The sequence below is a fragment of the Myxine glutinosa genome, chromosome 10 (assembly GCF_964187855.1).
Source record: "Myxine glutinosa chromosome 10, kmMyxGlut1.1, whole genome shotgun sequence".
In the NCBI taxonomy this organism is placed as follows: domain Eukaryota; kingdom Metazoa; phylum Chordata; class Myxini; order Myxiniformes; family Myxinidae; genus Myxine; species Myxine glutinosa.
The window spans coordinates 96,455,095-96,479,732 of record NC_136270.1 but is presented as its reverse complement, the minus strand read 5'-3'; the positions used below and the strand labels follow the sequence as shown (position 1 = coordinate 96,479,732).

The window sequence follows — 24,638 nt, the reverse complement described above, 5'->3', positions numbered from 1 at the left end:
GAGGAGGTATGGGAAGGGGGGGGGGGGGCAGTGGGAGAGGTATTAAATACAAGGACACTGTTAGGACTTCAAGGAAAGAACCCTAACCGAACCCCATGCCCTAACCCTAACCAAACCCTAATCGAACCACGTGACCGATGACGTCATCATTATTTGTTTTCAAAATTAATTTATTCCTAGATTATGCTCAAGAAATTTCATCTTCATAGGATGTAGTTTTGTAAATGGTCGAATTATGACGTCATAATGGAGGCCTTGGGCCTAGACCTAGAGAGTTAAAAATTGGGCACAATTTATTCCAGGGCAAGGCAAATATGTGTGTAAAGTATGGCGATGCTATGTGCAACGATGTAGACGTAGTACTGCGTACAAACAGACAGACAAACCAACCAACCAACATACTTGCCGGAATCTTTTCCGGCAAGTAACAAATGAAAAATCGGTCAGAGACCGAGGACTTGCCGGAATGTACTTTTTTATCTTATGTACTTATTCTTACTTATTCTTATTCTTCCCCTGTGAATGTACTTATTCTTCCCCTGTGAGGTATCACAAGCAGTATTTCAACAATATCGGACAAAAATCATTAAATTTATTGACAGTTCAGCTCGCCCGCATCATTTTGATATATTTTTGCCGCTAGAGGGCGCGGTGACTAGGCAAACCCCGCAGCGAGTTTCGAATTATAATATGTTTGTATTAATTGCTGTTGTAATCAATCAAGGTAAGTATTCAAATCAAGGCACAGTCTATTCCAGGACAAGGCAAATATGTGTGTAAAGTATGGCGATGCTATGTGCAACGATGTCGACGTAGTACTGCGCACAAACAGAAAGACAGATCAGAGACCGAGGACTTGCTGGAATGCACTTTTTATCGGCCATTTTGGATCAAAATGACGGGAAATCTACATCTATACATGTATACTCTTGAAATCTATACATGTATACTCTTGCCGGCGGTGTATAACTAGCAGCATAACCAGCATAGCTATTTGGGTGGTGTATAAGCTAACAGATCGCTGTCTCCATCGATCTTGCCAAGGCCGTAACAGCTATCAGCTCAAAATACTTTTACATGTTGACTTGGTAGTTTTTACAATGAAGGAAACATGTATCGGGAGTACATACGATATAGCGATTGTGAATGTGACAGCTGTGAGGCGTTTCGCTTCACATCGCAGTGACGGTGATGTGTAACTGCAATGTGTAACCGCGTGAGCATCCTTTGCCTCGTAACCAATGAGTTTCCACGATTTTCACGTTTTGGGTGACCTTGAGCTTGACCTTGGGCATACAGAGTTAAAAATTGGGCACAGTCTATTCCAGGGCAAGGCAAATATGTGTGTGAAGTATGGTGATGTTATGTGCAATGATGTAGATGTAGTACTGCACACACAGACAGACAGATGGACAGACAAACCAACCAACCAACATACTTGCCGGAATCTATTCCGGAAAGTAAGTAGATTATGCTCAAGAAATTTCATCTTGATCGGATGAAGTTTTGAACTTGTCGAATTATGACGTCATAATGGAGGGACCTATGACATCATCATCAACATATTGTATTCCCCATGAAGAGTTCTTTACAATGAGCCATGACTCAATTTTTTCTATTCAGCACTTTCGGAGATATAGAGGTGCAAAGTTTTTCGGTTTTTCCAAGATGGCGGCCGAACCACGTGACCGATGACGTCATCATTATTTGTTTTCTTGAAACTAATTTATTCATAGATTATGCTCAAGAAATTTCATCTTGACCGGATGAAGTTTTGTAAATGGTCGAATTATGACGTCATAATGGAGGCCTTGGGCCTAGACCTAGAGAGTTAAAAATTGGGCACAGTTTATTCCAGGGCAAGGCAAATATGTGTACAGTAAAGTATGGCGATGCTATGCGCAACAATGTAGACGTAGTACTGCGCACAAACAGACAGACAGATGGACAGACAAACCAACCAACCAACATACACACACACACACACACACACACACACACACACACACACACACACACACACACACACACACACACACACACACGAACCGGAGTGATCAACATACTTGCAAATAAACATTTCTTTTTTGCCAAGTAATGAAAAATCACTCATTGCGGGGTTAAATAATGATTATTAAATTAATGATTAAATAATGTTAAATAATGACCAACTAATGGTTAATTTAGAAAAGATTATGACAAAACACGGTGGATGAGTTGAGTAGGTGAGAAGAACCAGCGAATTAGATTTTGGTTCAGGTCAACAGACCCGGCCTAACGGTGGCCTACAAAATGTAAACTGATCAACCGAGCGGAGGTATGCGCTCCACCAAGTGACTTTCGAGTTTCAACCTGTTATTGTCAAAGTTTCCGTTCGTTCTTCTCAACTTAATATTGCAAAGATGGAGCTGCATTGATGATGGTTCAGTTAGAGCGACTTCGGTATAACTATGGCTAGTAAGGTTTAATAATCACAAGGGATTATAAATGAGTGGAGAAGAGGAGATCAGGTAGTGATAGGATGAAGGCAATTGAAAGGTTTTGCTAAAGTATACTGAGGTTTTTTTTCCAAGTAAGATGGAGGGTTTGATAGATGGAGAGTTTGTGTGTGTGTGTGTGTGTGTGTGTGTGTGTGTGTGTGTGTGTGTGTGTGTGTGTGTGTGTGTGTGTGTGTGTGTGTGTGTGTGTGTGTAGAAGATCGAGGCTCGTGTAAGAGCTAACATCAATCACCAAAAAAACGAATGGACACTCAAAACATACAATAAAGGGAGCGGAAGACAAGGTGGGGAGAGAGGGAAGCACACAAGTACAACAGCAGAGAACAGGGACATCGGAAGATCTGTGGGAGGGAGAGGGCTTGGAGGGAGGAGGCGTGGGAAAGAGGGGGGGGGGGGGAGAGGTATTAAACAACGTGACCTGTGACCAAAATGACCCAACTAAGCCAAACAACGTGACCTGACACATGATGTGCTTATTGAGGGGTTTTAGCTCTTTCACGAGCCTCGACTCTGTATACAAAAAAAAACAAAAAAAAAACACATGGACACTGCTCTCGGACTTCCAGGAAAAGAAGTCGGTATTTCCAAAAAGTGGATCTGGGGTGAATTTTTTGCATCACCCCCAGAATTTGAATTGAATTGAACCCAAAAATTGCATCACCCCCAGAAAATGACCCAACTAAGCCAAACAACGTGACCTGACGCATGACGTGCTTATTGAGGGGTTGGCATTGTGGTGGAGATGAACAACACAGGCTGCCACTACACCTTAGAGTTCAGACTAAAAACGAAAGGAATAATGGAGTAAGAACAGAATTGAGACAGGGACTTTCCTTACTCAGTAGTGAGCGTGTGTAACAGCTAAACAGGAAGGTTAGTGGGACATTAAGGACAGTAATCGAGTTCAAAAGGGAATTTGATAAGAATCTAGAGACAGAAAAACAAGGACATACAGATACAGACAGATGGCGAGGAGAAGTAGGCAGGTATCGTTATGCGTATTTTGGCGTTGTGCTTGTGTCCTTGTATTTCAAGATGACACCTCTACTCCTGATTGGGTGATTTCCTTTGAAATGTACTCTGAATGTGTTTTGCTCTCTTTGAGCTGTCTCGTGTGGGTTGGATTCCCGACTAGTAACCGCCAGATTGGATGAAAATACAGTCTTCTGCACGGGAATGAATCAATCGGCAGAGTCGTCTTCTCCCTCCTTCGTAAGGGAACGATTTGCTGCACTGGAATGAATGACATGTCATGTAAGACTTTCCATGTAAGTCTGTCTGGTGTTGGCTGAAGGTGGCTGGCTTAACATCCCAGGGATCTTGAGTTGAAGACCCTGTTGTGCCGTTGAATTAACACCAGGAATTAGCAACTTTCGAGGTTGGCACAATGAGTACCGGGCTAGCTGGTAAGGGTAAGGGGGGCATCACCCCCAGAAAATGACGCAACCAAGCCAAACAACGCGACGTGCTCATTGAGGGTTGGCATTGTGGTGGAGCTGCCACTACACCTATTTAACGGACGATGCCTTCTCGTGGGATCGGTTGAAGGTATTTGGCCCAAATATTTCACCAACGGGCTGCTTCGGCCTGACCTTTGCCTGAAGGTTATTTGGGCGGCCATTTGTAATTTCTCCAGGCTGCAGATGGGATGCCCGGCTTTTAACGTCGATCCGAGGTCATTCCCTCCCTGCTATAAGCACCAATCCACCAGCTTACAGTCAGGAACCCAACCCAGACTCGACATCTCGGAGGTAATTGTGCACCTGCACCGTCCATCCTGTCACCGAAACTTGTCATTTCCGAATCAGAGTTTTTCCCATGGCTGCTACGTTTGTGAGTGGTTGTTGTCGTCATAACCCTGTTTTTGGGGGGGTTTTTGGGGAGAGTTCCCTACATATCGGTCTCCACCGAATTCCCGCCGCTATGACAGGAGCGCGCCCGAGCGCCGCCTGAACGCGGAGTGCGAGGGGAGGAGCAGCGCTCGGTACGCGGAGGAGGCACAAATTGCGTGTGCGCTACTCGTCTCGCTGCCATCGACAGTAGGAAGAAGAGTTCGCAGCGAGCGAGGCCGTCTGTGCTGGAGAAGAAGCCGGAGGGGAAAGCGGATACGCAGACCGTGCGGGAAAGGCGCGCAGCAGCAGCAGCAGCCCATGGCGCCTCTCGTCCCTCGGTGACGTTACCTCAGCCGCCGGTGCGTTTAAAGGCTCCGTCTCGTCAACGAATAACTCCTTTCCGACAGATTCGCTCGTCGGCTCGTCCTGGGTCCCCGTTTCCCGAGCTCTCCTGTCGTCACCACCACCTACGAGGCGAGACCGAGACGCGCCAACCACCCCCCTCCCCCTTGCACTTGCAGATCCTCGGTCGCCCTTCACGGGAGAGGGGCGACATGAGCTCCCTGGGCCTCTACGCGGGCCGTCGCCGAAAGAAGCCGGCGCAGAGGAGGTAAACAGCCCCGTCGGCGCCCCCTCCCACCTCTTTCCACTCGTACCTTACATTGACCTTCGCTGCGGTTTGCGCGCGCGCGGTACTTGTTGTTGCCGACGCCATGCGGCGTCTTGTCGCTGCTCGACCACCACATGCGGCGCCGCGCATCACCCCTCATTAATTTATAAATCCCATTTACTTCTGACGTCCTCCACAAGCATATTGCGTAATCCTTATCTCCGAGGGCGCTCGTTTGGAAACACAAGTTGCGTAAGATTTACTCATCAAATGTTGCTAAGAGTTTGGAGAAAAAATTCCCCAAATCATCAAGTATTTGAAAAATGAGGTTACATGGGTGTAACTTTAAATAAAAAAAATGAGGTGGAATGTCCAAAGGAAGGAACAGGGGGCTCGGGGTGCTGGACGAGATTGACAATGTTTCCGGACAAGACAAACAAAGTAACCTCAAGCCATGCTCGTCCACCTGGGATCATTTTTAAACCACCTGGGATCATTTTTTTTCTCTGCTTTGATCAAAGTATTTTCAATCGATTTTATATCCTGACTCTTGTTGATATCAGTTCCATGACATTCTGGACTTCACTCCGACCGAAGCGCTGGGCCGAAGTTCAGGCGCGACCACAAAAACAATTGCAACATTCTTTCCAAACAACTTGTAAAGTTTTGTTGATTTTGTTTTTCTTTAGTTGGAAATCCGAATACGTAGTTAGACATAAACCTGGTGGATGATGCATGAACAGATTCATTACTACGACTGCTACTGTTTGGTGGGTTAAAGAAAATATTTTGTCCGAGTCTTTCACGAATCGGCCGAACAGGCCTGGCATTCACCTGAAGGTGGCAGCGATACGGAATTTGTTCAGCGTGCCGGTGATAACTTGCCGACCCTTCACGAAAGGCGCTTTTTAGCCGGGTCCTTCGGCTTAACGACCTTGCGAGGAACGGCGCACACCTGCAAGGGAAGCACCGGGTAAGAGTTTATAGACGGGTCGACATTCTAACCCACGCTAGACCGCTCATTGGCGAGTGCGCACATCTCTAAGCTCTCCTGCCAACCGAGTGCAACAATAACTGAGCATTGTTGTATTTTTTTTTTTTTTTGCCTTCTCTATATCCATGCATGCTCGGGCAGGTTCGTTTTTGGATTTGGCAGCATTTCCTATTGGATAGCTTTAAAGGTATTTGCTAAGCTGGTTCACATTTGATGGTTTTTTTTTTGGTTTTTTTTGGCACCTGAGCGGTCCGAGACGAAAGCTGATCATATTATCCTGGTACTCTTCCGTGCAGCATGAAGCTCGAGGCAAGCCAAAATGCAAAGTCCAACCCGTCCAAGCGACATCGCGACCGCCTCAACACCGAGATGGAACGCGTCGCCACCCTACTACCATTTCCTCAAGATGTCATCTCTAAACTCGACAAACTCTCCATCCTGCGTCTCAGCGTCAGCTACCTGCGTGCCAAGAACTACTTTCACGGTGAGGATGTTTCCGTGCTCGCAAAAATAAAAACTACTTTCACGGTGAGGACGTTTCCGTGCTCACAAAAATAAAAACTACTTTCACGGTGAAGATGTTTCCATGCTCACAAAAATAAAAACTACTTTCACGGTGAGGATGTTTCCGTGCTCACAAAAATACTAAATACTTTCACGGTGAGGATGTTTCCGTGCTCACAAAAATAAAAACTACTTTCACGGTGAGGATGTTTCCATGCTCACAAAAATAAAAACTACTTTCACGGTGAGGATGTTTCCGTGCTCACAAAAATAAAAACTACTTCCACGGTGAAGATGTTTCCGTGCTCACAAAAATAAAAACTACTTTCACGGTGAGGATGTTTCCGTGCTCACAAAAATAAAAACTACTTTCACGGTGAGGATGTTTCCATGCTCACAAAAATAAAAACTACTTTCACGGTGAGGATGTTTCCGTGCTCACAAAAATACTAAATACTTTCACGGTGAGGATGTTTCCGTGCTCACAAAAATAAAAACTACTTTCACGGTGAGGATGTTTCCGTGCTCACAAAAATAAAAACTACTTTCACGGTGAGGATGTTTCCGTGCTCACAAAAATAAAAACTACTTCCACGGTGAAGATGTTTCCGTGCTCACAAAAATAAAAACTACTTTCACGGTGAGGATGTTTCCGTGCTCACAAAAATAAAAACTACTTTCACGGTGAGGATGTTTCCATGCTCACAAAAATAAAAACTACTTTCACGGTGAGGATGTTTTCATGCTCACAAAAATAACAAATATTTTCACGGTGAGGATGTTGCCGTGCTCACAAAAATAAAAACGACTTTCATGGTGAGGATGTTGCCGTGCTTACAAAAATAAAAACGACTTTCATGGTGAGGATGTTGCCGTGCTCACAAAAATAAAAACGACTTTCATGGTGAGGATGTTCCCATGCTCACAAAAACAAAAACTGTTTTCATGGTGAGGATGTTTTCGTGCTCACAAAAATAAAAACGACTTTCATGGTGAGGATGTTTCCATGCTAACAAAAATAAAAACTACTTTCATGGTGAGGATGTTGCCGTGCTCACAAAAATAAAAACTACTTTCATGGTGAGGATGTTGCCGTGCTCACAAAAATAAAAACTACTTTCACGGTGAGGATGTTTCCATGCTCACAAAAATAAAAAATATTTTCACGGTGAGGATGTTTCCATGCTCACAAAAATAAAAACTATTTTAATGCTGAGGATGTTTCCATGCTCACAAAAATAAAAACTATTTTCATGGTGAGGATGTTTTCGTGCTCACAAAAATAAAAACGACTTTCATGGTGAGGATGTTTCCATGCTCACAAAAATAAAAACTACTTTAATGGTGAGGATGTTGCCATGCTCACAAAAATAAAAACGACTTTCATGGTGAGGATGTTTCCATGCTCACAAAAATAAAAACTACTTTCACGGTGAGGATGTTGCCGTGCTCACAAAAATAAAAACTACTTTTACGGTGAGGATGTTTCCATGCTCACAAAAATAAAAACTACTTTCACGGTGAGGATGTTTCCGTGCTCACAAAAATAAAAACTACTTTCACAGTGAGGATGTTTCCATGCTCACAAAAATAAAAACGACTTTCATGGTGAGGATGTTTCCATGCTCACAAAAATAAAAACGACTTTCACGGTGAGGATGTTTCCGTGCTCACAAAAATAAAAACTACTTTCACGGTGAGGATGTTTTCATGCTCACAAAAATAACAAATATTTTCACGGTGAGGATGTTGCCGTGCTCACAAAAATAAAAACTACTTTCACGGTGAGGATGTTTCCGTGCTCACAAAAATAAAAACTACTTTCACGGTGAGGATGTTTCCGTGCTCACAAAAATAAAAACTACTTTCACGGTGAGGATGTTTTCATGCTCACAAAAATAACAAATATTTTCACGGCGAGGATGTTGCCGTGCTCACAAAAATAAAAACGACTTTCATGGTGAGGATGTTGCCGTGCTTACAAAAATAAAAACGACTTTCACGGTGAGGATGTTGCCGTGCTCACAAAAATAAAAACGACTTTCACGGTGAGGATGTTTCCGTGCTCACAAAAATAAAACAAGCCAATTTTGCCAACATGCAAAATGGGGAAGGGGAAAAGATCTCCCTTTGTTGTTTCATATTCCATTGAGCCTGAAGATCTGCCCACAAACTATAAGGCCCTGTCCGGACTATCAATAATAGCTGACAAACCAAAGCCTCAGCTGTAACTGGCATGTGTGTTGGAAAATATTGGAAATAAATACCGTTAATTTTTTATTTTAATAACAGTTGTTTAACTGCTGTAGCTTATTTGAGTTTAATTCATTATCAGTTCCCTCCATCAGTTTTGGGAGGAAAGCCAATAGGAGCAGAGCATCTGCCAAAAAACCACGCCCCATGCTCCAGGTGTAATTGTACCTCTCAAATGTGTATCACAATTTGCCAAGCAGGGTTTCACTTTTTTCTGAAAAAGAAATCAAACATTTCTGGAGACACAATGGCATGCAGTCTATGAAGTCTTTAAACTTCTATGCACAATTCCTGAAATGTTTGGATATAACTCCCTTTCAGTCCATCTCTTTAGCCAATTTTCATTCAAATTTCATGAAGATTGTTACCTCCACCACCAATGGTGGATGGAGGTTATGTTTTCACCACTGTCTGTCCGTTTGTCTGTTTCTTTGTGAACAAGATATCTCAAAAAGTTGTGAACGGATTTGGACGAAACTTGATGGAGATGTTGTGTGTGTGACAAGGAAGATTCGTTTCGATTTTGGTGAAGATCTGAATATGGATTCGGCTACAATAATTATTTAATTATTAAGTGATTCTTCACCATTGAGGGATCGGGTGAAAAGCGATATACAACATGATATTTTTAAAAAGTTATTGACGAGTTATGAATAAACTTGATGGACGAGTTGGAGTTGGTCAGATGACAAGAACAAGCCGATTAGATTTTGGTTCAGGTCCGAATCCAGATCCGGCCTCTCAGTGGATACAAAACGTAATCTGTTCACCAGGTGGAGGTGCGCGCTCTGCTGAGTGCCGTTCTAGTTATCCCTTAATTAATAAACATTCTTAAGCAATGAAACAACTTTTTTTTAAGTTTTTGGCCATGATAGGTCATCGCACCACAATCTGACAAGAAAGACGGAGCGCCAACCTGAAGACAGACAGATATCTGAAAGTCTGGAAACCGAATAATAGTTTGGATGAAGCCTGAGTCAATAACACGTTACTATCGGTAAGGCCCTGGCCTGATGTAAAAGTAGAGAGATAAAGGTGATTGTCCAGTTACACCCAGTAATACAAAATGGTTGTAAATGAATTATGTAACAATAAAAACCAATTACATTGATGTCATTCTTGGATTTTTTCCATCAGGTCATGGAATTGCTGATCATCCCTCTTGTATATCGAGTTTTTGTCCCAGTCAAATACTATTAATAGCTAGCAGCATTTCCTTTTATAAACAGATGAGGATGTTGCCGTGAGGTGTGTTAAACAAACAGATGAGGTGTGTTTGTTTAAATAATGCATTAAAAAGCATTAAAAACTAGAACGGCACTCAGTAGAGAGCATACCTCCACCTGGTTGGCCATATCACTCAATGGTGAAGAATCACTTAAAAAATTATACGAGTTGGATCCGGATCCGGATCTTTACCAAAATTGAATCGATTCTTCCTTGTCAGACACCCAACCGGTCCACCAAGTTTCGTCCAAATCAGTCCATAACTTTTTGAGATATCCTGCTATGTATCGTTTTGGCCTTATCTCCCGATGGTGAAGAATCACTTAAAAAATTATACGAGTTGGATCCGGATCCGGATCTTTACCAAAATTGAATCGATTCTTCCTTGTCAGACACCCAACCGGTCCACCAAGTTTCGTCCAAATCAGTCCATAACCTTTTGAGATATCGTGCTATGTATCGTTTTGGCCTTATCTCCCGATGGTGAAGAATCACTTAAAAAATTCTTGTAGCCGGATCCGAATCCAGATCTTCACCAAAATCTAATCATTTCGTCCTTGTTACATACGCAACATCTCTGCCAAATTTCGTCCGAATCCGTCCACAACTTTTTGAGATATTTTGTTCGCAAACGGACAGACAAACAGACAGACAGGGGTGAAAACATAACCTCCATCCACCTTTGGTGGCGGAAGTAAATCGGGCTGGCAGGATGGCCTAGGGGTACGCACACTCGCCTCTCGACTGCCTAGCCTGAGTTTGATTCTCGCCTAAGCTATAAACTGCCATCCTGGTGTTTCACAGGCAGGGTGATTCATCAATGTGTGTGCCGTCCCTCGGATGGACGTTGAGCGGGCGTCCCGTCTGCCAGCATTACTCGGTGGATGTTAAACATCCCGAGGTTTCTTTTGCAAAGAGTAGGCTAGTTATCACCGGCACGACGAACAAACCCCAAAGTCCTGCACCAACTAGTCGAATGTCAGGCCTGTCCAGCTGGTTCGTGAAGACTAAGGCCAAGCTGACCCCACAATACAGTTGGGATAATGGTGGCTATTGCCAAAGAAGAAGAAGAAGAAGACGAAGAAGGTATTATAAAATATGGAGTATCTTCCCTGAGAGCGAGATTGATCTTATATTTTAGCACCGTTTTTATTGCACGGGATTTTTTATTGGTGTACGTTTCTCAGTTTTTGCACAAGCACATTTTACTATACCATTGGTTGTAAATACATTGAGTAACTGTTACAAGGGTGCATTTGGTTCTGTTTTGGATGATGTTATATGTGTACATCAATCAGTAATGGCCCCTTCCCTGCCTACCTTCAACCTGTTCCTCCTCATTACCCCCCACGCTACTCTACCCCTCTGCCCGCTTTACCCAAAAAACGTACTTCGTATTTTATTATTTGATACAAAGACAAGAATGAATGAATGTGATGGTGCAGTTTACAAGGCTCTTTAACATGGCAATGTGGTTTCTGTTCATAGCTAATTCAACAATGGTGAGGGCCTTTTACGTTGGCCTCTATGCTATTCCCATAGCAGTCATGAAGCAGAGACCCTAGGTTCAAATCCCAATGCTATAAATGATTTGTCCATTGTCTTCGAATGTGCATGTGATGCATGTGAAAGTGAGCCAATGTCTCCTGTCCTCGTTTTGTGCATGCACATGGTGTAAAGTACAAGCACATGCGCCTTCAATCAGTGTAAACAACAAACAAAACAAGAAAGAGCAATGAGAGATTGCAGACCCTCGCCAGGATATATTTTCAGTGGTTTTTAAGGCTTTTGTGTTAAAAACAAATATGGCGGCCGAACCACGTGACCGATGACGTCATCATTATTATTTTTTCTAAAATAAATTGTTCCTAGATTATGCTCAAGAAATTTTATCTTGATTGGATGAAGTTTTTTGCTTGTCGAATTATGACGTCATAATGGAGGCACCGATGACATCATTAACATATTTTATTCCCCATGAAGAGTTCTTTACAATGAGCCATGTCTCCATTTTTTCTATTCAGCGCTTTCGGAGATATAGAGGTGAAAAGTTTTTCGGTTTTTCCAAGATGGCGCCCATACCACGTGACATATGACGTCATAATTATTAAAAATTTCTGCAGGTGGAGTTGCTCCTATGGTGGAAATTTCCTGTCAATCGGACCAACGGTTGCAGAGAAAATCATATTTATTCTGTGCGGACAAACAAACAGACAAACAGACAAATGAAAAATCACTCATAGAGCGACACTTGGCAAAACAGATCAAAGTAGAATGGCACCCAGTAGAGCATCCTTTTGACCTCAAAAATAATTAGTGGTTGAATTCAGTGACATGATGTGCAAATCGTCTTCAAAGTTTAAATTAATCGGATGAAAATTGACAATTTTAGAAATCTTTGATTGTTGTTGACCTTTTGGCCCATGTTGATCTCAAAAATAGTTGGTGGTTCAATTCAGTTTGCTGAAATGAAAATCCTATTCAAATTTCAAGTCAATGGAATTAGAATTGAGAATTTTAGAAATTTGAAATTGTTGTTGACCTTTGGCCTATGTTGATCTCAAAAATAGTTGGTGGTTGAATTCAGTTAGCTGATGTGTAAATCCTTTTAAAATTTCAAGTGAATCGAATGAAATTTGAAAAAAGTGGTTGACCTTTGGCTTATGTTGACCTTTTGACCTTTTGACCTCAAAAATATAGAGGATTTTGTCGGACCACGAACTGTACCATTTGGTGAAGTTTCGTGAAGATCGGTGTAAAATTGTGACTTGTAGGCAAGTATCAGTGAGCGGACAGACAAACACACAAACACACAAACAACACACACACACACAAACACACAAACCGGAGTGATCAACATAGTTGCAAATTTTTTATTTTTTTTTGCCAAGTAACATATACAGAAACACACAAACACACAAACCGGAGTGATCAACATACTTGCAAATTTTTTTTTTTTTTGCCATGTAACAAATACAGAAAATACACAAACACAAACCGGAGTGATCAACATACTTGCAAATTTTTTTTTTTTTTGCCAAGTAACAAATACAGAAACACAAACAAACCGGTGATCAACATACTTGCAAATTTTTTTTTTTTTTTGCCAAGTAACAAATACAGAAACACAAACACAAACCGGAATGATCAACATACTTGCAATTTTTTTTTTTTTTTTGCCAAGTAACAAATACAGAAACACACAAACACACAAACCGGAGTGATCAACATACTTGTAAAAAAAAAATATATTTTTTTGCCTAGTAACAAACAAACACAAACCGGAGTGATCAACATACTTGCAAATTTTTTTTTTTTTTTGCCAAGTAACAAATACAGAAACACACAAACACACAAACACACAAACCGGAGTGATCAACATACTTGTAAAAAAAAAATTTCCTTTTTTTTGCCAAGTAACACACACAAACCGGAGTGATCAACATACTTGCAAATTTTTTTTTTTTTTGCCAAGTAACAAATACAGAAACACAAACAAACCGGAGTGATCAACATACTTGCAAATTTTTTAGTTTTTTTTGCCAAGTAACAAATACAGAAACACACAAACACACAAACACACAAACAAACACAGATCAACGTACTTGTAAAAAAATATATATATTTTTTTTGCCAAGTAACAAATACAAACACAAACCGGAGTGATCAACATACTTGCAAAAAATTTTTTTTTTCCAAGTAACAAACGGACTCAAATGCAATACCCTCTCCTCCTGTGAGGGTAACTATGTCTTTTATTAGGCATTAATTACATTTAAATATACAGAACCCCAACTTTCTACATATTGCTAAACATTACAGTTACATCAAACAGGAGACAAACAGAAATTGATGATTACATTGTTGTTGGTGTTCTTCTTCTTCTCTAACTGCCACATTTATGTCCACTTTCTTGTGGGATTGGCCGGTGGAAGCGTGGCCCAAGTCTTTTTTTTATCAACCGGCTGGCCAGGCTTGACGTTCGACTAAGATTAGGCCAGGGATTTGGAATTTGTTCAGGGTGCCGGCAATAGCTCGCCTACTCATTGCGAAGGAACCGTGGGATCTTTAACGTCCACCGACTAATTCCGGCAGACAGGACGCCAAGTTTTAACGTCTATCCGTGGGACGGCACACACATTTATGAAAATTGATGATTACATTGTTGTGCCGGCTACCAGCCAAGAAGATCCAGTAGAACTAACCCACCCTGCCTGTGAAACATGAGGATGACAGTTTATACCTGGGCCGAGATTTGAACCCGGGCTAGATACCTTCGGCCATCCTGCTAGCCTGATTAGGTTGTACAATGAATATGCAAAAAAGGTGCAACAATCTTTCATTAATTAGTATTTTGATGAGCAAAATATTACCTGGTTATTAATATATTTAGAGAATAGTATTTCAGAGTAAAAGATGCTATTTGAATAATAAGCGGAGAGGGCAGGGGGTGAGGGAGGGGAGGTGGAGCAGGTTGTAAATAATGTACAACACAACTGCTTGTATATGTTACTTTTATTTAAAAAATGACTTCAGCATAACACGCATACATCAGATCGCCGCAAACTAAAATATAAATGATTTTTCCCTTGTGTTTTTGTATTCGCTCTTCACATTTCAAAGTTATGTTGTTCTCTTTTACCGCTTCTACCTTCGGCATTCTAATTTCTGGTCCTCTCTGATAACACAATACCATATGTAGTTGTTGATGCGTTCTATTTTTAACAGCGATTTGGTAAGGAAAATTATTTCTAATCCAATAGCAGTCCCATGTGTGTGTGCCAAATGGGAGCACCTTGCCAGGGCAATGTCTCGCTGGAGGGAGGAGTTCATATCAGTAATGGTGTCAACCCTGTGTGGACGTTATAGTAATCGTAACTCGTGGGATTGCTGTGGTGGTGAGGACGGTGAGAGGGGTTAGGCAGGAAATGTACATTTCCAAAACAAAGGAGGCAGCTTTGAGCGAACCCTGAACAATCCTCGTCTGTTTCAGTTATCAATTTAGACTTTTGGACAATCAAAGGCAATCTACATTTTCTTTCAAAAGTGTAAATGGATACAACAAGCGCTTCATTGTTACCTCCGCCACCAAAGGTGCATGGAGGTTATGTTTTCACCACGGTCTGTCCGTTTGTCTGTCCGTTTGGGAACAACATATCTCAAAAAGTTATGGACGGATTTGGACGAAACTTGGTGGACACGTTGTGTGTGTCACAAGGAAGAATCGTTTCGATTTTGGTGAAGATCTGAATATGGATTCGGCTACAAGAATTATTTAATTATTAAGTGATTCTTCACCATTGAGGGCTCGGGTGAAAAGCGATACATAGCGGGATATCTCAAAAAGTTATGTACGGATTTGGACGAAACTTGGTGGACAGGTTGTGTGTGTGACAAGGACGATTCAATTCGATTTTGGTGAAGATCTGAATATGGATTCGGATATGAGAATTATTTAATTTTGGAGTGATTCTTCTTCATTCATTGGGAGATAGGGCCAAAAACGATACATAGCAGGATATCTCAAAAACTTATGGATGGATTTGGCCGAAACTTCTTGGGCAGGTTGTGTGTGTGACAAGGACGATTCAATTCGATTTTGGTGAAGATCTGAATATGGATTCGGATATGAGAATTATTTAATTTTAGAGTGATTCTTCACTATTCATTGGTAGATAGGGCCAAAAACTATACATAGCAGGATATCTCAAAAAGTTATGGATGGATTTGGCCGAAACTTCTTGGGCAGGTTGTGTGTGTGACAAGGACGATTCAATTCGATTTTGGTGAAGATCTGAATATGGATTCGGATATGATAATTATTTAATTGTAGAGTGATTCGTCACTATTCATTGGTAGATAGGGCCAAAAACGATACATGGCGGGATATCTCAAAAAGTTACGTACGGATTTGGACGAAACCTGTTGGACAGGTTGTGTGTGTGACAAGGAAGAATCAATTCGATTTTGGTGAAGATCTGAATATGCATTCGGATATGAGAATTATTTAATTTTAGAGTGATTCTTCATCATTCATTGGGAGATAGGGCCAAAATCGATACATAGCAAGGTATCTCAAAAAGTTATGGATGGATTTGGCCGAAACTTCTTGGGCAGGTTGTGTGTGTGACAAGGACGATTCAATTCGATTTTGGTGAAGATCTGGGTTCGGATCCAGCCAGTAGAATTTTAAAGTGATTCTTCACCATTGAGTGATATGGCCAACCAGGCAGAGGTATGCTCTCTACTGAGTGCCGTTCTAGCTTTTATCCCTGGTTTAATATTAGCAGAATTCGCTTGTGGCCGAATGACCCCATTTAAAGTGACACACGACTGAAATTATGTAAACACGTGCTCATCTGTTGATCAGGTTTGGCAAGACTTTATTGTAGAACTAAGTCAGAAAACAATTATTGCTGGAAGGTGTTCTTCAAATTAGGAGACAAAATGCGGAAAGGACAGAGACAATTTGGATTCTTCACTTAAGCTTTGAAGTGAACGGCCATTACCACAGCAGTTATTTAAACAGAACTGCAACATAACATTATGTGACCCATTATAATTAGTAAACACCTTACCAAAGCCGATTCTGACTAGTTTTTGGTCAGCAATGAAAATTGTGTCCTTCCTGTTTGAAAACAATTTGATTGTCTTTCAATGTTATCTTTCATCTTATGGTGCTTGATCATGATCTTTCTATCATTCGTGGTCTGTTTATATATATTATAATAACTAGAACGGCACTCAGTAGTGAGCATACCTCCGCCAGGTGAACAGTTTACGTTTTGTATCCTACAGTAGACCAGAAAATCACATTACAGAATCACATTTAATCAAAATAATCCGTCCACAAATTTTTGAGATATCGTGCTATTTATCGGTTTTGGCCATATCTCCCAATGGTGAAAAATCGCTTTAAAAATTCCACTATCCGGATCCGGATCTTCACCAACATTGAATTGATTCTTCCTTGTCAAACACACAACCTGTCCAACAAGTTTCGTCCAAATCAGTCCATAACTTTTTGAGATATCCTGCTACAGTCGTGGCCAAAAATATTGGCACCCTTGCACTTTTATCAAATAATGCACCATTTCTTCCAGAAAATTGTTGAAATTAAAAATTCTATGCTATCCACATATGTATTTCTTTGGTTTGCAGTGGAACAAAACAAAAAAAGCTGAATAAATTTCGAAATCTTAAGCTTATTCCACACAGAAATCCTAAAATGGCCCAGACAATGTTATTGGCACCTTTTAGATTTTGTTTAAAATAATTAGATTTCAAGCAGGTGATTCTCCTTTACTTTGGAATTGAACTCACCTATGGTGAGATGCAGGTGCCTGCAATATAAAAATCACTCATTCAACCAGTTTGAATAGAGAAAAGGAGTCATTCTGCTGTTTTGTGTCACTGTGTGTACCACAATGACCATGGAGAAAAGAAAGAACACCAGAGAATTGTCTGAGGAGGTCAGACACAAGATTGTAGCCAACCATGGACAATCTCAAGGCTACAGGTACATCTCCAGAGACCTTGATGTTCCCGTGTCCACCCTATGCAATGCTATCAGTAAGTTAAGGCCCATGGCACTGTAGCCAAGCTCCCTGGACGTGGCCGCAAGAGAAACCTGATCGAAGATTGCAGCGAAGGATTGTTCGAATGGTGGAGACAGCACCTCGATAAACTGCCAAACAGATTCAAGCTGACCTTCAGACACAAGGTACGACATTTTCAACTCGCACCATCTGTCACCATCTATATAATAATAGCGTAAGGACTCGACTTTGTTATCCCTTTTACGCCGCACCCAGTGACCCGAAGCCCACGGCACTAATGGATTTACGCTCTACGAACCGTGCTCTTTGTTTATCACGTACAGCCATACTCGAAAAATCTGAATTAGCCGACGTTGGGGCCCAAAAGCATCCGATTAACTGCCGATACGACGCCATCTTATTGGCGTCTGCTGGGTGAAGGCGAAGCAAGCCGTCCGCTGATTGGACAGTCGAAGGCGACAGCAAGCCGTCCACTGAGTGGACAATCCTGAGCATGCATTTGTGCCGGTGTCGTCGATCGCGGTGTACGCTAACCTCATCAGGTGGGTTTACCATAATTTCTTCCAACCGCGCTCTTTGTTTATCACGTACAGCCATACTCGAAAAATCTGAATTAGTCGACTTTGGGGCCCAAAAGCATCCGATTAACTGCCGATACGATGCCATCTTATTGGCGTCTGCTGGGTGAAGGCGAAGCAAGCCGTCCGCTGATTGGACAGTCGAAGGCGACAGCAAGCCGTCCACTGAGTGGACAATCCAGAGCATGCATTTGTGCCGGTGTCGTCGATTGCGGTGTACGCTAACCTCATCAGGTGGGTTTACCATAATGTCTTCCATATACTGTGAATTGAGTTTCTCAACAGCATAACACCTTCGGGGATGCCGCCCCACCATCTAAGCCTCAAACCAGGGGCTATTATAATGCTTCTCAGGAATCTCGATATTCGTCAAGGTCTTTGCAATGGCACGAGACTTCGCCTTCACCACCTTCATTCTCACGTACTTGATGCAGAAATACTAACAGGTGCCCACTGCCCACCAGGGACAACGAGCTCTTATACCCCGTATCAGACTCGCCCCATCTGATGCCAGTTTACCCTTCGTTCTACAGCGAACTCAGTTTCCTGTTCGCCTGGCATATTCAATGACCATAAATAAAGCCCAGGGCCAAACATTCCGTAAACTGGGTATCTATTTGCCTGCTCCTGTCTTCTCCCACGGCCAGTTATATGTGGCATGTTCAAGAGCACGGTCGTTCAAAGATGTGTATATCATGGTTGATAATACGAGTACGCAAGGAGTCGTCAGAGGCTTGACTATTACCCCAAACATTGTTTATCCAGAAGTTTTTCAATAATTTCAACCTCTGATACTGCGTTCATTGTATTATATTCCTACTGCTCTGCCTTGACATTGACGCTTACCATTGCACCAGTGTGGGGCTAATTCCAGTCGATTTACTAATCCGTTCATTTTTTAAAAGTCTATGGTTCTACTGCTGTTCCTTTCCATTGACACATACCACTGCGCCAGTTTGCCCAGAGTGGTGCTATGCCGATTCCTATTACGAATCCATTCATTTTTCAAAAGTATATCGTAGCGTTGTCATTTAAGTAGATTGCAATAAATACGTTGTTCATATACGCACTCTTCATTCTCATCTTCCTAGCTCTTACTCGGAATCCCCTATGCCATCCATAATGGTACACTCTATCCATACACCACATCCTCCCTTCCGTGGATGTTCCACGGGTTTCGGCTAGTCTCAATGAAAGGGGTTCTATGGTAGAAGATCCAGGAGGACCCCACCACTGCTGAGAGTGGGAGACAGAAGAAAGCCCAACTGGAGTTTGCCAAAACACACAGGAACAAGCCAAAATCCTCTGGGAGAATGTCCTGTAGACAGATGAGACCAAATTAGAGCTTTTTGGTAAAGCAAATCATCTCTATGTTTGCAGAAAACAAAATGAAGCCTTCAAAGAAAAGAACACCTTCCCTACAGTCAAACATGGAAGAGGTTCAATGATGTTTTGGGGTTGCTGTGCTGCCTCTGGCACTGGGTGCATTGAATGTGTGCGTGGCATCATGAAATCAGGAGATTACCAAGGCATTTTGGAGCGCAATGTTCAACCCAGTGTCAGAACGCTCCTCCGTCGAAGGTCATGGGTCTTGCAGCAGGACAATGACCCCAAAAACACTTCAAAAAGCACCCAGGAATGGTTGAAGACAAAACGCTGAACTCTTCTGAAGTGGCCAGCAATGAGTCCCAATCTAAATCCCATTGAACACCTGTGGGGAGATGTGAAAACAGCAGTTGGGATAAGGCACCTTTCAAATCTGGGAGAACTAGAGCAGTTTGCACAAGAAGAGTGGGCCAAACTACCAGTAGAGAGGTGTAGGAAGCCCATTCATGGCTATAGGAAGCGCTTGACTGCAGTTATTTTGTCCAAAGGCTGTGCTACCAAATATTAGGTCGAGGGTGTCAATAATTTTGTCAATGCCATTTCTTTTTATTTTCTGATTTAAAAGCATATATTAAGTTCTGAATAAAAAACAAAGGTTCTGTAATATTAACAGTGAAATAAGGAATTGTGGAGACCAAATACCTTTGTCAATTTCATCTTATTTTTCGAGAAAATTGTGTTATTTTCAAAAAGTGCAAGGGTGCCAATATTTTGGCAACGTGTGTATGTATCATTTTTGGCCCTATCTCCCAATGGTGAAGAATCACTTAAAAATTCTAGTATCCAGATCCGAATCCGAATCTTCACCAAAATCTAATCATTTCGTCCTTGTCACATACGCTACCTCTCTGCCAATTTTTGTCCGAATCCGTCCACAACTTTTTGAGGTATCTTGTTCACAGACGGACAAACGGACAAACAGACAGACAGACAGGGGTGAAAACATAACCTCCATCCACCCTTGGTGGCGGAGGTAATAACTGGAGCGAAGTCATTGGCACGCCATCACAAATCCCCACGCTTCCCACCGAAAGGAAAGTTGAAAGATGGCATAAAGTTCCACCAAAAACAACCCAATATCAAATTCTGAGTTAAATTGTTTTTCCCCGTTTTAACCCATGTGACCCAAAGTCCCTACAGCCTGTGGAATGAACCAGGGTGGGTCAAATCCAAAAAAATCGTTACATATTTCATGTGTCTCTCAATGTTGATCGCATGTCCAAAGTTTCGTTTAAAAATGTTTTAAATGTGCCCGTAATTGTATTTTTCGGTGTTTGACCTTTAGACCCCGCCCCAGGGGGCGGGACCAAAACTGACACTGCTCTTGCACCTTCCTGCCATGTGGTGATCATAACGACTAAGTATGGTGATTTTTTTTTCTTGAACGGTGCAGGAGGAGACAGCGTGACAGACAAACAGATGGACAGACAGACAGACGGAACCAATTACAATATCCCCCGTTTAATTTTTCAAGAAGTGTGGGGACATAATAACTCTATTTGAGTAAATAGATTGTGTAGGATGAAGTTAAGAAGTTTGCCAAATTTTTTAAATAAAAATTCCTTTTTTCTCAAGTGTCACTTGGATAATCATTTCCAGCTTTATCATTCATCGAATGATGATCTCTACTCAAATTTCTCATGAATGAGATCTGATGAGATTATTCTCATCAGATTTCCATTAGATCTCATGAGAAATCAGAAGAGAATTTTCATAAGGGATTGTTATTTTTATATGAATATTGTGATAAAATGCTATTAGCATTCTTCGATACTTGATGTCATTATCCAGTGCAACGTCTTACTCTGATGTAAACAAGGAAATGCCATCTATCTATTTTTCAGTAATATTGAATTAACGCCAAAACTAAAACTTCGCGTTTTTATTCTGTAGTTATACGAGCATGAAGCAAGACCACGTCTGTCAGCAACACATAATATTTATCAGCATTACACAGACACTTGCACGCCACGTCCTTTATGGCATCATCACCTTTAATGTCCTCCACAAAGGGCATCTTTTACAGGCATGCTGAACAATGCTATGTTTGGCCTATTGTATGGGTAAAGGAGCACAGTCCACCTAATCTTTGTGGTGACCTCTGCATTCAGACTTGTGTGATGTCTGGCATTGTTGTGGTGAAGAATGAGTTCTGCATTGTAGGTGTTAGAATGGGTTCTACTAATGAATGTCTTCCATTTATTTAGTGTCTGATACAAGGCTCTGAACCAGACTCAGTGGCATAATGGTTAGAGCGTCGGCTCTGAGTCTGGGGGGTGACCTGCATTAATTTCACGGAAGTAGTTCGTAGTACTTCACCGTTTCAATATATTCTGCAATTATTAATGCTCATAGTCATACATAATAAATATTAAGAATTGTCATTATCAATGGCCCGGTCCCATTCCAAAGCTCAAAATTACCCTGAAAATCTCCGCTAGCCATGCCTAATTGGTAAAGTTGGAGTGGGAGTTGAGGTATCCTGACTGATAAAGTATTTTTTTCTCAGAAAAGTATTACAACAGGTAATTATTATATAAAAAGATATAACTTCACAAAAACATAAAAAATGGATATCCATACCATAGATGGAGATGGCAATGAACAAGTGCAATATCTGGCACTGATTCTCATCTATCTATAATTCCAGTAATCTCTGTCTGTACGTTTGTACGTTTGTACGTCTGTTTGTCTGTGACCGCTGTTTCTCGACAACCACGGGTCCGATATACTTTTAACTTGCCAGGTATATTGCTGGGGACCCGAGGATGTGCCTTTTCAAGGTTTCATATTAATCGGACAATTACTTACCGAGCTATGTCCAAAAAACGATTCAACCAATCAGAGAGCAGCGAACGATCGCGTGTGCCGAACGTGGCGGACACACTCTGCCTCGGATGGCACATTTGAGAGCGTATTCATTTATTTCACGTTTGCAAACTATGTTGGCGTTAAACTATGTTTTAAAACTAATAAAACCGAATTTGCGATTCATTCGCTTTCCTGCGCATTTGTGCACGCGATGGCGATTTCTTTACCAAACTCCGGAAGCCGTTCGCTTTGGACCAAACCATTGCATGTAAATAGAGGGGGGGGATTGTCACCGTACTCGCAAGCCGTTCGCTTTGGACCAAACCATTTCATGTAAATAGAGGGGGGGGATATAATTTTAGATATAGATATAGTACGGGCAATGCCCTAGTAATGGAAATTCTAATAAAAAAATCTTTCTCTTAGTGATATCAATGTATACTTTCTATTTTTAGGAAAAGTAATAAAATTTTACCTTGACTTGTGATATTAACGCATTCACGTGCAAAATTCAATTTGCTGCAACATTTGATGGACGATAAAGCAGCACTGAGGTGCTGGATTTTATGTTTGAATCAGTGACGTATGACTACAACTTGATAAACCTCAATGGCATTCTTTTCAGTGACATGTGTCATGTGTACCTTCATGGAACGAACAAAATTGTCATTTTGGGGAAACAGAAAAACCTGTTTTCTTCTGAATTGCCTCTACGGCAGTGACACAAGTAATTTCAACTGTTTGAAAAACAATTGAAAAATTTGCCACCAATCTTCACATATATGCACAAAATGCAGGAGGACAATTTGAATATACAATATAACAAAATAATTACTGATATGCTTCTTGACATATTGGTGTATCTCGTTAATATCTATCATTGTTAGTAATTTCCCTCGCACTTTCCCTCCATGGCTTCAAGCAGGCATACGCTGGCATCTCATGTCAGAGATCCATACCCATAATCTTGTCTATCCCCCTTAAACCTACTTATGCTAACTCTCTAACTTGCCGGTCACTGTATTTCTTCCTCTCCTCTTTTCCTCTTTTCTTGTTCATTCAATCCATTGCTTGTTGTGTATGACTGTGGTCCCACTGTACCACTGTCAATGCATGACTGTTGTACTATCACTTTCACTCGTCCACGAGCGTAGATCATGTATCCAACACCAGTAAACAGAGAAAATGGTGGTCTATCGCAATTTGACACATTTTTGTGGCCCACCCTTTACATGACTGGATTGGCCTGTTTGGTATTCCCCTCTGAACTAATGTTCATGATGCTTGTGACCCAGGTTCAAATCCCATATTTATGCCTCTTTTTCCACTTCTGTAGATGTAATTCGTGTAAAATGACACAGATGTCTTTTTGCTACTTATGATTTATGTACCTGCTCCTGCATGAGCCTTCGATCACTACTACAACAACAACAACAACAACAACAGGCATTTTAAGGGCATTTCCCCTGCTAGAGCAGGGGTTAGCCTTGCGGTCCCCATGACAATCTTCTCCATTTTGCCCTATTTTCTGCATCTCCCCTTGTTAACCCCTTTGCCCGCATTTCTTCTTCCACAATCTTTTGCCAAGTCTTTCTCGGTCTTCCCCGTCCTCTACTTCCTTCTACATTCATTTCCATCACTCTTCTCAACCAGTCAATTTCATCCTTCCTCAACACATGACCAAACCATCTCAACCTGTTCCTCTTCACAGCATCAATCACAGGCTCTATTCCCATCATCTTTCGCAATTCATCATTTGTCTTCCTCTCTCTCTCAACGATACTCCACACATCCACCGAACCATTCGCATTTCCACCCTTTCCAGCCTTCGTTGCTGCTCTACGTTCATTACCCATGTCTCGCTCCCATAAATCATAACACTTCTCACACATGCAGCATACACCTTTCCCTTCAGCTTCAACGACACTCCCCTCCTCATCAGCATGACACTCAGTTCCCGAAACTTCTTCCATGCACATCTCACTCAAGCAACCGTTGCCGAGTCTGATCCACCTTCTCCATTCAGCATGTCTCCGAGGTAGCAAAATGTTTTCACACCTTCCAGCTTCACGCCGTCTCCAAGATCCAACTCAACATTTCCTCCATCTGCAGCTCCCTCTGTGCACACCTTACATTTGAATGTAGCTGTCACACTGGTTAATGACCCTCTCAGACCACTACATTTTTGATGAACCCACTCAACGCACATTGTACATTGAATGGAGTTCACTCCGACACCCTTCCTGCACACAGCACACGGCCACTTCCCAGTTCTTTCCACCTCACCACATGCTTTACCACTTGCCATCACCTTCGTTTTTCCGATATTCACCTTCAGACCTTTTGTCTCCATACATTCCTTCCACTTGTTCATCTTCTCCTTCAG

At 41.7% G+C, this 24,638-nt stretch overlaps 1 protein-coding gene and 1 long non-coding RNA gene across 3 annotated transcripts in view; one reads left to right on the top strand and one right to left on the bottom strand.

The window, feature by feature from the left end:
- LOC137433936 (uncharacterized) overlaps window positions 1–4,879 on the bottom strand; it is a 30,191-nt gene extending 25,312 nt beyond the window's left edge. Inside the window, exon 1 of the long non-coding RNA XR_010985759.2 lies at window positions 4,679–4,879. This is a non-coding gene — a long non-coding RNA (uncharacterized LOC137433936). The remainder of the gene's footprint in view (window positions 1–4,678) is intronic.
- Window positions 4,468–24,638, top strand: part of AHR (aryl hydrocarbon receptor) — a 175,800-nt gene continuing 155,629 nt past the window's right edge. The window contains exons 1-3 of one of the 2 annotated variants that reach the window (XM_078785917.1): window positions 4,468–4,689; window positions 4,852–4,940; window positions 6,231–6,418. In XM_078785917.1, coding sequence (XP_078642043.1) covers window positions 4,885–4,940; window positions 6,231–6,418 — 244 coding nt within the window. In that variant the 5' untranslated portion in view covers window positions 4,468–4,689; window positions 4,852–4,884. Of the gene's footprint in view, window positions 4,690–4,845; window positions 4,941–6,230; window positions 6,419–24,638 lie in introns of both variants that reach the window. The other variant, XM_078785918.1, reaches the window with a different exon arrangement.